At 43.7% G+C, this 12,619-nt stretch overlaps 1 protein-coding gene across 1 annotated transcript in view; it reads right to left on the bottom strand.

The window, feature by feature from the left end:
• The window catches only part of LOC149471955 (dynein axonemal heavy chain 3-like), a 344,597-nt gene that overhangs the window by 91,985 nt on the left and 239,993 nt on the right, over positions 1 to 12,619 (bottom strand). Inside the window, 1 exon segment of the mRNA XM_089651978.1 lies at positions 8,908 to 9,078. Within this exon segment, the coding sequence (XP_089508104.1) occupies positions 8,908 to 9,078 (171 nt within the window).

The raw sequence follows: 12,619 nt of genomic DNA, 5'->3' as shown, positions 1-12,619 counted from the left end.
GCAGTTTAGACATTAATGTTGAGTTATTTTGAGGGGACAGCAAATTTACACTGTTATACAAGCTGTACACTCACTATTTTACATTGTAGCAAAGTATCATTTCTTCAGTGTTGTCACATGAAAAGATATAATAAAATATTTACAAAAATGTGAGGGGTGTACTCACTTCTGTGAGATACTGTATATACATTGGCGAGAAGGCAGCAACAGGCAGAGCGATGTACTGGTACTATGCTCCCTGTATTTGGTTCATGGGTGCCCCCGCCAAACTTTTTTTGGTTTTCACCAGAGTTCAGCCTTAAGGTTATGTTGACACGATAAAACAGCGTAGTGCATTACCAAAGGTTTATTGTATAAGGCAAAACATACAGCCAAATGGATACTTGCAAAAGCAAATGTATACAGGCATTGTATGACAATCTCAATCCAGTGTGGGAATATGGTGTGGCCAAATACACCATAATGCTGTGCTAGCTAGCTGACATGCTTCAGGGGATTCACCCCCTTCTTCAGAGCTCTGAACTCATTGCTTCTTTGTTTATAAAAGATCCCAAGAGATTAAAATGTTTTACAACTTCTGTTCTAATTCCATCAAGCTCAAAATTGTCATCATTGTCTATGTTCATGATCTTTATCTTGTTGATATTCAGTTCTAATCCCATCTTTTGACTTTCGTTTTTGACTTTTCTCAGTAAATACAGCATATTTTCTTTGCTGCTGGCAATGAGTGTGTCATCTGCATAGTGCAGATTGGCCACCAACTTTGACACTGACAGACTCTTCTTCTAAATTTGCATTTCTGAAGATGGCTTCACCATATAGGCTGAATGGGTAAGGTGACAAGATGCATCCCTGCCTGACTTCTCCTGTCATTGGAGACCAGTCAGTGTTGGCGTATTCATTTGTCACTGCAGATTCTTTATTTTTGTAGAGACTCTTGGTCAAATGAGTTTTGTGTTTAGACAACATATACATATACAACACTTACACCAAGATTCAATTAAATGCATAACCCCCTCACTACATGTACAGTAAACAGATAAATAAAATACAAATCAAATCATTATATAAGCACATATATCATAGTGATAAAAACTACAAATGTATTTACTGACCATTTAAAAATGGTGCAAAATCATATGTGCATAACCTCTCTCAGTAATATAATGTGCTGTTGCTTAATGAAATTCATATAAATCAAAACATCCATAGCAATTTAATGCTCATTAGAAGCAGAAATGTGTAAACAATCCACTCTTAAAAAATGCTGGTGCTTCACACCTTTAAAAGTGCATTCCCAGTGGCTGAGGATAACTCAACAGGTATGTCTGACCTTTCATTACAAGATGGTCAAAAAGAGCTGTGTACTGATGTAGGTAGATAGGCAGGTAGATGCATAGCCTCCTGTTTCCTTTATTATTTCCTTATGTTTCCTTTACATAATGCACAGAGAAAAATGCTCATAGTTCAGAAATGTAGCTTCATTAAAACAGTATGTTAAAAAGCAAAGAATACTTACAAAGTAAGAGGTTAACCCATCTCAGGATAAATAGCCTGCAGTAAATGTCTCTCAAGTGCTGCAGCACTGCAAAAATTGCCATATCACAAATCTAGTGTATGCAGACCCCTTCGACATGTGTATCAGCCAGGGGCGGACTGACAACTCACAGGGCCCCTGGGCATTAGGGGATCATGGGGCCCCTGTGTCCTCGCCCGCACTCAAACCACACCCACAAAAAGCCTATGAAAGGTACCAGGGACATCTCATGGGGTCCCCTACTGACCCTGGGCCCTCGGGCTCAGCCCGAGTGCCTGAATGGTCAGTCTGCCCCTGGTATCAGCATTATAGTGCCTAGCCCTACCCAGTGCTTTTCATCACACCAGACATCATCAGCACCAGCACTTTATACTACTGAGAGAGGTTATGATTTTGTATTGGTTTAAGGGTCACTGAATGAATTTGTAGTTGATCACTATAATATATACTGTACATTGTTTTATTGATTTGATATGTATTTTATTTATTTACATGTAATGAGGGGGGTAAGCCTTTAAACTTTTGATGTGAATACTGTATTTTTGAGTGTTATATGTTTTAGTTTGAATAGGATATTTATACAGCTGCCAGTATGGGAAGGGGATTATGGATTAGGAAGTGACTGAACTTTGGAGGATGTTTGCAGACAGTTTTTGGTGCACTATACAGTGATATCTTTTTTATTCATAACAAAGCGTACAAAGCGTACAAAATATTAAGTCAATGGGGTTGAAGGAAGCTGAAGGAAAATAGTTAACTTTGCAAGAGATGTTTTACTTTGATTAGTGAATCTGGCAAAAATTTACTTTCCAAACAATACTCAATCGCATGCAAAGAAAATAAAACAAAACAGTGTATTTGCTTGCCCAGTATTGGATGACGGAAGTAACAGTTCACCTCATTCAATAAGCTATAACGAAAACAAATTCCCTTGCAAAGTGACCTGCCTCTTTGCCTTTACTAAGTCAGTCTCTATGTGTAATATTTAAAGATATACATACTCCTAAGCAAACTCAGAGAGCCTATATAAATGAATGAATAGTCTGCTATAAATAAGAGTAAGTACTATATTTATTTTTTAAAATTGTTTCCCACACAAAGAACAGAACACACCACACAAGAAGTAAGAAACATATACCTTTCATGTAGATTTCTAATATCTCATAAAATTATTAATACTCACCAAAAGGTATTATGAAAAGCAAGCAGATTTGTAAGTATCCTGGATGTCTGTTCTAATTAAAATTTAAATTGAAAACTGGGTTCTAATGAAGAGAAGCTTAGTTTTGGGTCTAATGGGAACAGCCTGGAGATGACTCGAAAACTAGTCACAGAAGGACAACCAACTCACAAGGGTATGCATAATAACAGATGTACAGTTGTTCCAATATTTGAACTGACTTAGAATGTTTCCTGGAAAACACTTTAGATTTCCAAAGTCTCTATGAATAAACAGCTGTGTGTTAGAAAGGCATTGCTTTGTGTCAAAACCCAAAGCTGTGACTGGACACTACTGTATTTTCTCCAAAGACATTGATGCCTTTATTTAATAACCACTTTGCCTACCGGGCACTTTAACCCCCTTCATGCCCAGGTCAATTTTCAGCTTTCAGCGCTGTGGCACTTTGAATAACAATTGTGCGGTCCTGCAACACTGTACGCATATAAAATTATCATAATTTTTTTTACACAAATAGAGATTTCTTTTGGTGGCACTTTTCTTTTAAATGCCACTGGGGGATTTATTTTTATAAACAAAAAAAGAGCACAATATTTGAAAAAAAAAGGGTTTCTTTGTTTCTATTATAAAATTTTGTACTTCACTGATGTGTGTTGATGAGGCTGCACGGATAGGCAGCACTGATGGGCACTGATGAGGTGGTATGGATAGGCAGCACTGATGGGCACTGATAGGTTGCACTGATTAGGTGGCACTGATGAGGCGGCACAGGTGGGCATTGATGAGGAGGCACTGATATGCTGCAATGATGATCACTGATAGGCGGCACTGATGTGCAGCCCTGATTGACAGCACTGCTGGACAGCACTGATGGGTGGCACTGATGGGGGCACTGCTGGGCACAGGTGGGTGGCATTGCTGGGCACTGGTGGGTGGCACTGCTGGGCACTGATGGGCACATGTAGGTGGTATTGCTGGGCACTGGTAGGTGGAACTGCTGGGTGCTGATCATCAGGGCACTGACGGGTGGCGCTGACTGGTGGCACTGACAACACTGACTAGTGGCACTGACTGATGGCATTGACTGGCGGCACTGCTGGGCAACACTGATGGGCCCAACTGCTGGGCGGCATTGATGGGTGGCACTGCTGGGGGGCAATGTTGGGCACTGCTGGGTGGCACTGCTGGGCACTGGTGTGTGGCACTGCTAGGTGGCACTGCAGGGCACTGATCATCAGGACACTAATCATCAGTGCCCTGATGATCAGTGCCGATCTGCTCTGTGGAAGCTGCCGGTTATCAGCAGAACTTTCCTCACGCTGTGACAGCGTGAGGAAAGTGCTGCTGATAACCGGCAACTGTATTTACTCCGTGAAGTGCTGTGTCATTGGACACATCTGATCACATGGTAAAAGGCCGCTGTGATTGGTCTTTTATCTCATCACATAATCAACTGTGTCCGTAGGACACAGCGAACATGGAAATCACTGGGTGCACGCCGCCGGGGGCGCGCGGGGGGAAGTGTTCTGGGAGGACGTCATATGACACCCTCCCAGAACTGGGTAACCATGCTGTACCTGTCATTCAGGTATACCACGGTTAGCAAGTGGTTAAAATTATGGCCTTCCAAATGGTGCATCTGTCAGAAAATGTTATACCTTGCTGACATTATTATTATTATACAGGATTTATATAGCACAGACCGTTTTCACAACACTTTACAATAGAAACGGGGACAGTACAATAACAACGCAGTTCAATATAAAAAGAATAGGAGGACTCTGCTCATGGGGCTTACAATCTAAAGGGAGGGGGAGGTGGTACAAAAGGTAATAGCTGCAGGGTATGATCTGATTAATATGACTTAGGCACAGGGGCGGACTGACAACTCATGGAGCCCCATGCAATAGGGGATCATGGGGCCCCTGTGACCTTGCCCAAACTCAAAAAAGCCTATGAAAAAGGTACCAGGGGCATCTCATGGGGCCCCCTACTGACCCCGGGCCCTCGGGCAGTGCCCGAGTTTCCAAATGGTCAGTCCGCCCCTGGACTTAGGTATATATTTTTAGGTGGAGGTAGAGTAGACTTCCCTGAGTAAATGAGTTTTCAAGGATCACCTAAAGGTGGACAGAGTAGGGGCTGACCAGACATACTGGGGTAGGAAGTTCCAGAGGGTTGGAGAAGTTCTGGAAAAGTCCTGGAGGCAAGCATGGAAGGAGGCATCAAGGGAGCAAGAGAGCAAGATATCCTGGGAGGATCTAAGAGGACAATTTTGTGGATATCTGCAGATGAGTTTGGTGATGTAGCTGGGGGCAGTGTTGTTGATGGCTTTGTTCGTTGTGGTAAGCATTTTGAATTTTATACATTGAGATAATGAAAGCCAGTGAAGGGATTGTCAGAGAAGGGCAGCATTCATGCATTGGCTAGTAAGGTGTATAAGCCTAGCAGCAGCATTCATAATAGACTGAAGAGGGGATAGTCTTTGTAAAGGTAGGCCAGTGAGGAGGGAGTTGCAGTAGTCAAGGTGGGATATAACTAAGGAGTGAATAAGTTGTTTGGGTTGGATGTGGGGCCTGAAGGAAAGGTCTAGGATTATACCTAGCACCCTGGCATGTGCAGAGGGACCAATGGTTGTGCTGTTGAACTCAATGTTAAAGTCACGAGGTGGTGATTGGGGAGGAGGAAATATTAAATGCTCAATTTTAGAAAGATTGAGTTTGAAGAAGTGGTGTGACATCCAAACTGATATTTCACTCAGTAAATTTGTGACACATGAGGAGACCGAGGGGATGAGCTGGTGAGTGGAGAAATAGATCTGGGTGTCGTCAGTGCAGAGGTGGTATTGGAAACCGTAAGATGTTATCAACTGGCCCAGGGAAGAGGTGTAGAGAGAGAATAGGAGGGGCTCAAGGACAGAGCCTTGGGGTACCCCAATAGAAAAAAGAAAAGGAGCCGAAGAGATGATGTTGTATGTGACGCTGAAAGTGCGCTGAAATAGGTAAGAGGAGAAACAGGAAAGAGCAGAGTCACCAAGGAGCAGAAGCCAAGGAAGTGAAGTTTATTGAGGAGGAGCCGGTGGTCAACTGTGTTGAAGACAGCAGAAAAATCTAAGAGTATGAGTATGGAGCAATAGTGATTGGTTTTAGCAGTTAGTAGGTCATTAGTGAGTTTTAGTAGGGCAGTTTGAGTGGAATGTTGTAGACCGAAGTCAGGCTGTAGGGAATCTAGAAGGTTGTTGTCAATGGGGTAGCAACTCATATGGTTGTGGCCAAGGCATTCAAGAAGGTTGGATGCACACAGGAGCAGGGAGATGGGTCTTAAGTTATTCAAACAGGTGGGGCCTACTGAGGGTTTTTTAAGTATGGGGTAACCAGTAACCAGTGCATGTTTGAGCAGGGTGGGGGGAGGTGCAGGTGGAGAGGGAGAGGTTGAAGATATGGGTTAGAGTTTAGGATAGAGCAGGAAGGAGGCCGTAAGAATTGTGAGGGGACAGGGACCAGGGGACGGGTGGTGAGGTGGGCTTCGGAACAGAGTTTGGCAACGTCCTCAGTGGTAACAGGGTCAAAGGAGGAAAGTGTTGAGTGTGGTATGGTCCTAGAATGTTGGTTGGAGGAGAAACCTGGACACTGGAGATATCATCACAAATTGTGTCAATCTTGTTTTTGAAATGGCAATCTCCTGGGCAGTAATTAAATTGGTGGGTGGAGGCAGCAGGGGTTGCAGTAAGGAATTAAGGGTATAATACAGCTGATGAGGATTGGATGAGAGTGGTGTAGAAGGCTTGTTTAGCAGTGTAGAGAGTTGCAGATTTGTAGAGAGTGAAGTCTTGCAAAGAATTTAGTTTTACACCATGCTCACTCAAGAGCACAGCTGAATCTCTGTTTGCCAAAGTTATAGCAGGCATGGCCTGGTTATGAGTGTAGAGAAAGGAGGAAGTGTGTCCAGGGAGGATGATTCTAAGTTGTTTTAGACAGAAGTGGCAGGACAGCGGTGCAATTTTGTCATAAAGGCAGTCAGTAGAAGAATGCAGAAAGGAAGGGTTGAGGTGGCAAAGGTTTCTACGGGTAGCTGTTTTCTGGTTGGTGGCATGGGAGGTTGAAGACAGGGAGAGTGTGAAACTGATAAAGTTGTGATCAGAGAAAGGAAAAGGGTTAGCTTGAGTAGTTGGGAAGTGGCTGAGGTGTTAATATTGACTGGAATGTTAAAGTCACCAAGGATAATGGCCAGTACTTCAGAGGAGAGAAAATAGAGTAGACATGCAAAGAAGTCATTCAGAAAGTGAGACACTGAGCTGGGAGGCAATTTTCAGACAGCCTGGAGAAAAAATATGAATACAGTGCAATTCAAAAGAGCAGAGGGACAGCGAGGAAGATGTAGGAAGAACCTGGATGGTGCTTTGTGGGGAAAGGAGAAGTCCAACGCCGCCTCTTTTTTGTCCACTGAGTCTGGATGAGTGAGTCCAAAGGAGTGCACCATGAGAGACTTGCCATTACTGAAACCTGGCTCCAGGAATCCAACTCCTCCTCTCCACTTTATATGATAGTTTTCAGTTTATTTATTAATAGGTAACTCTGCTAGTTACATTTCTTTAAATTGTTTGGTGTACACAGCCCCCTTTTTATTTTATTAATCCACCCAGACTGGCATCAGCATTAAGCAACATAACACTACACAAATATTAAATGGGACTTTCTTGACATTCACATTATAATTTTATTGTGAACAATACATTCAAGTCTATTTCATAACATGTACATAAATGGCGGACACTTTGCACAAACGTCTATCACTATAACAAGTCTCATAATGTATTGTTTGAAGTTGTTGTCATGTGAGTATGAATGAGGGACAATCATATTTAAATGTCTTCCTTAGGGGAAAAAGACTGTTCATTTGCTCAAAAATGACCTTAAAACATGTCAGCTATAAAAATAAAAATGTTGCTCTAAAGCACCATCCCCACGGCAATCGCTCAAAACAGATGTGTTTCAGGAACCTCAAAGTGGTACAAATGATCATTTTAGTCAGAAATTCTGCCAGAAAAGTGACACTTCAATCATTGTAAAATCAGTGAGCCAAAAGACATCCAACAGTTCACAAAACTAGAGGGTCTGGCTCCTGACCTTATCTCTTAGGAATCTAATCTCTTAAATTTGCCTAATCTCTTAAACCTCATACAGATGATGAGAGTACTGGACGAATAATTGTCCATTTTTTGTTTTTTTGCATGCTAGTCTCATATTGAAAATGATGAGGTTACTAAAGTTACGGAAATTCTAGTATGACAGAATAAAACTTCGGAAGTGATGTAGTATATTGTATTGTATTGTCATTATTCTTTTATTTCCAAGCATGAGTTGTTTTGGTCTTCTGGGGTTTTTTTGGATAAATACTGTACTGATTAAATGGAAATCGTTCATTCTGATATCATACAAGAACATTTTTTGTGTTTGTCCCTTCGCATAATTTTGCATGAACTGTTGTGATTAGCTCTCAAAAACTGTGTACTAACAATCAGATTATCATATGATCACTTCAAAAGCAGTATTTATTACCTGATTTTCTGATTGTGTGTACTAGGCATAAGGAACAACTGAGGTTATACCTTCTTTCTTTCTTTCTGCTCAAACCTTGAGCACAGGGTACTCAAGATTTAGAATTCTTCACTAACACTTTATCTTCAAATGTACCATACACAAAATACCCTTTTAAAAATGTTATTAATAATATCTATCAGTTTCTGATCCAGTTTACTGGAACTAAATTTCTTAGGGATTAGCCATCTGATGCATACTGTATGCAGGACTAACTCACTGAAACACCTCAGACACAGAACTCTTGAGTGCTAGATAGTTCAAGAAGAGATGTCAGAAAATATCTTAAAAAGAAACCCTGTAAGCACAGCTAGTAAGAGGAAGCTAAAAGAAATTTTACAAACTTGAAACCAGATACAATATTAAACAGTCAATCGGGGAACTATATTTATAAAAAAAAAACACTTTTATTAAAAAAGAAAAATAAGGTAAAATAAGCAGAATTTCCAGCACCTTAACCTAAAATGATCTTCTCTAAGGTGGTGCATTTTATACACATAACATGTCAATTCTTTACATACTGTATATATGTAAATAATATGTATATCTATATATTAGGATTATTCAGTTTCTATTGACAACAAAATACAGATTACCTTTAAGTTATCTGGAAGTTCTGCTCTTCCTGCATACCCAGGATTCATAGTAATAAATACTGTGCATGATGAGTCCAAGGATATTTTAGTACCTTCAAACACGAAGGTTTGCACTTGCTCTGATATAGCTCGCTGAATGGTCTGAATTTGCTGGGCAACTACAGAAAGCACCTAAAGAATGAATAAAGATATTATTTAGATTACAATCTTTTCATAACTACTGCTGAAAATGTCAAAGCCCAGTTGAAGTCTAACACCTTTTCTTTATAGTTCTGGCGCCAGTGTGAAGGGGTTAATGAGTATTTTCTGAGATTTACAGGGTCTGACAGGGCATGTTAAATTATTGAGTGTACTGGGTAAAGTGGTCAAACTGAGAAGCATATTGGACTACACAGACATATGCAGATAATACAATGCCTAACTGCTTTAAGGGGAAAGTTTACTAGGCATTGAAAATGGAGGTAGTTAGCACAATCTATATACAAACAATGTGATGTCAGTTGGACTTTAGAGATGATAGTCTTAAAGTGGTAGTAAACGCTTACATATACCCAGTGCAGTGACTTGCCTCAAGTGATACACAGAGATGAAACTAATCCTCCTACATAAGATGTACCTGTTTATCTACGGCCTTCTTTTCTCAACATCCGTTCAAAGTGCTGAATTTATACAGCTTGTTTGAGAGTTCAGAAACAGTGAGCTGATGTTACACTCTGCAGAGCTCAGTGAGGAGCGCTCTGAGAGCTGATTGGTGGTAGGGGACATACCCCCTTCCACAAAGCTCACAGGAACAGAGCTGAGGCTGTTAATCTGCTGGAGATTCCTCCCCATCACCATTTTTCTCTTGGTGTCAGGAAAACCTGCCAGAAGTGACTCATACTGATAGCAGAGGAACAAAGCATCAGACAGAAATTACACTTAGTGCTCTTAATTGAGACAAGAACACTATAGAGGGATATGTTTTGTACATATTTCATGTCTGAGGTTTATATCCACTTTAACTACCGTATTTTCCGGCATATAAGACGACTGAGGGTATAAGACGACCCCCTACTTTTCCTGTTTAAAATGTAGTGTTTGGGCTATACTCGCCGTATAAGACTACCCCTCTTCCAGTGCACACCAGTGGGAAGAATCGTGCCCCATCATTGGTGTCAGTGGGAGGAATAGTGCCCCATCATTGGTATTAGTGAGAGGAATAGTGCCCCATCATTGGTGTCAGTGGGAGGAATAGTGCCCCATCATTGGTGTCAGTGGGAGAAATAGTGCCCCATCATTGGTGTCAGTGGGAGGAATAGTGCCCCATCATTGGTATCAGTGGCAGGAATAGTGCCCCATCAATAGTATCAGTAGCAGGAATAGTGCCCCATCATTGGTGTCAGTGGGAGGAATAGTGCCCCATCATTGGTATCAGTGGCAGGAATAGTGCCCCATCATTAGTATCAGTGGCAGGAATAGTGCCCCATCATTGGTATCAGTGGCAGGAATAGTGCCCCATCATTAGTGTCAGTGGGAGGAATAGTGCCCCATCATTGGTATCAGTGGCAGGAATAGTGCCCCATCATTGGTATTAGTGGGAGGAATAGTGCCCCATCATTGGTGTCAGTGGGAGGAATAGTGCCCCATCATTAGTATCAGTGGCAGGAATAGTGTCCCATCATTGGTGTCAGTGGAAGGAATAGTGCCCCATCATTGGTATCAGTGGCAGGAATAGTGCCCCATCATTAGTATAATTGGGGGGAATAGCACCCCATCATTGGTGTCAGTGGAATAGTGCCCCATCTTTGGTGTCAGTGGGAGGAATAGTATCCCATCATTGGTGTCAGTGGGGGGGGGGGGCAGGAATAGTGCCCCATTGTTGGTGTCAGTGGGGGGTGGAATAGTGCCCCATCATTGGTGTCAGTGGGGGTGGAATAGTGCCCCATCATTGGTGTCAGTGGGGGGGGAGGAATAGTGCCCAATCGTTGGTGTCAGTGGGGGGGGAGGAATAGTGCCTCATCGTTGGTGTCAGTGGGGGGGAGGAAAAGTGCCCCATCGTTGGTGTCAGTGGGAGGAATAATGCCCCATCATTGGACACCAAGGATGGGGCACTATTCCTCCCACTGACACTTGCTGACCCCTGTTCCAGTACGGTGCTGCTGCAGCCAGCATATGTGGTTGCAGCAGCACCTAAGCACGGCACACTTACCTGCATCTCCACTCGATTTTCGCGGGGCCGCTCAGCTCCGCCTCCTCGCCGGTGATTGGCCGCCTGTGTGCCTTTCCTGAGCTACAGTTCTGGCGGCCAATCACCGGTGATGAGGCGAAGCTGAGCAGCCCCGCGAACATCCAGTGGACGAACTGAAGGAAGGAGCAGCCGCGCTTCCTGGACCGGATCGTCGTGGGACCGGAGCCAGGTAAGAGACAGCAGCCCCTGCCCACCCCTGTACTTAGTGTCCCTTCTGTTGGAAAAAGTGTCAGCATGCCGTTACCGGCGTATAAGACGACCCCCGACTTTTGAGAAGATTTTCAAGGGGTAAAAAGTCGTCTTATACGCCGGAAAATACGGTAGTTGCCGACCGCAGATAGCCGAATGACTGGCTGCACTGCGGCCGGCCAGTTCTGGGTGGACGTCATATGACGTCCTCCCAGAACGCGCTCTCCTGCTCGCCCCAGGGGGCGCGCACCCGGCGATCTCCGTGATCGCTGTGTCCTACGGACACAGCTGATCACGTGATGTGGTAAAAGGCCAATCACAGCGGCCTTTTACCACGTGATCAGCGGTGTCCAATGACACGCTGATCACAGGGAAATGCAATTGCCGGTTCTCGGATGCACTTTCCTCACGCTGTCAGATCGTGAGGAAAGTACTGCCGAGAACCGGCAGTTGTCAGAGCGAGGATCGGCACCGATCATCAGGGTCACTGATCATCAGTGCCCTGATGATCGGTGCCCAGCAGTGCCACCCACAAGTTCCACCCACCTGTGCCCAGCAGTGCACCCACTAGCTCCGCCCACCTGTGCCCAGCAGATCACCCACCTGTGCCCAGCAATGCACCCACCTGTGCCCAGCAGTGCACCCACCTGTGCCACTCTGCAATGTCACACACCTGTGCCCAGAAGTGCCACCTACATGTGCCCAGCAGTGCCACCCACCTGTGCCCACCCACATGTGCCCACCAGTGCCACCCACCTGTGCCCACCCACCAGTGCTGCCCACCAGTGCCACCCACCAGTGCAGCCCAGCAGTGCTGCCCACCAGTGCCACCAGTCAGTGTCCAGCGGTTCCGCCAGTCAGTGCCCAGCAGTGATGCCAGTCAGTGCCGTCTATCAGTACCCATCATCAGTGTCACCTATCAGTGCCGCCTATCAGTGCTGCATATTAGTGCCGCCTATCCGTGACACCTCATTAGTGCTGCCTATCAGTGCCCTTTAGTGCTGCCTATCAGTGCCCATCAGTGCCGCCTATCAGTGCCCATCAGTGCTGCCTCATCAACGCACATCAGTGAAGGAGAAAAATTACCTGTTTGAAAAATTTTATAATAGAAACAAAGAAACTTTTTTTTTTCTTCAAATTTTTTGCACTTTTTTTGTTTATAGCGCAAAAAGTAAAGTGCCCAGTGGCGATTAAATACCACCAAAAGAAAGCTCTATTTGTGAGAAAAAAATGATCAAAATTTCATATGGGTACAATGTTGCATGACTGCGCAATTGTCAATCAAAGTGCGGCAGC

This window comes from Staurois parvus, unplaced genomic scaffold (assembly GCF_062004578.1).
Source record: "Staurois parvus isolate SC_StPar_1 unplaced genomic scaffold, SC_StPar_1.0 ptg000025l, whole genome shotgun sequence".
NCBI classification, from domain to species: Eukaryota; Metazoa; Chordata; class Amphibia; order Anura; family Ranidae; genus Staurois; species Staurois parvus.
This window is presented reverse-complemented; position numbering and strand designations above follow the sequence as displayed.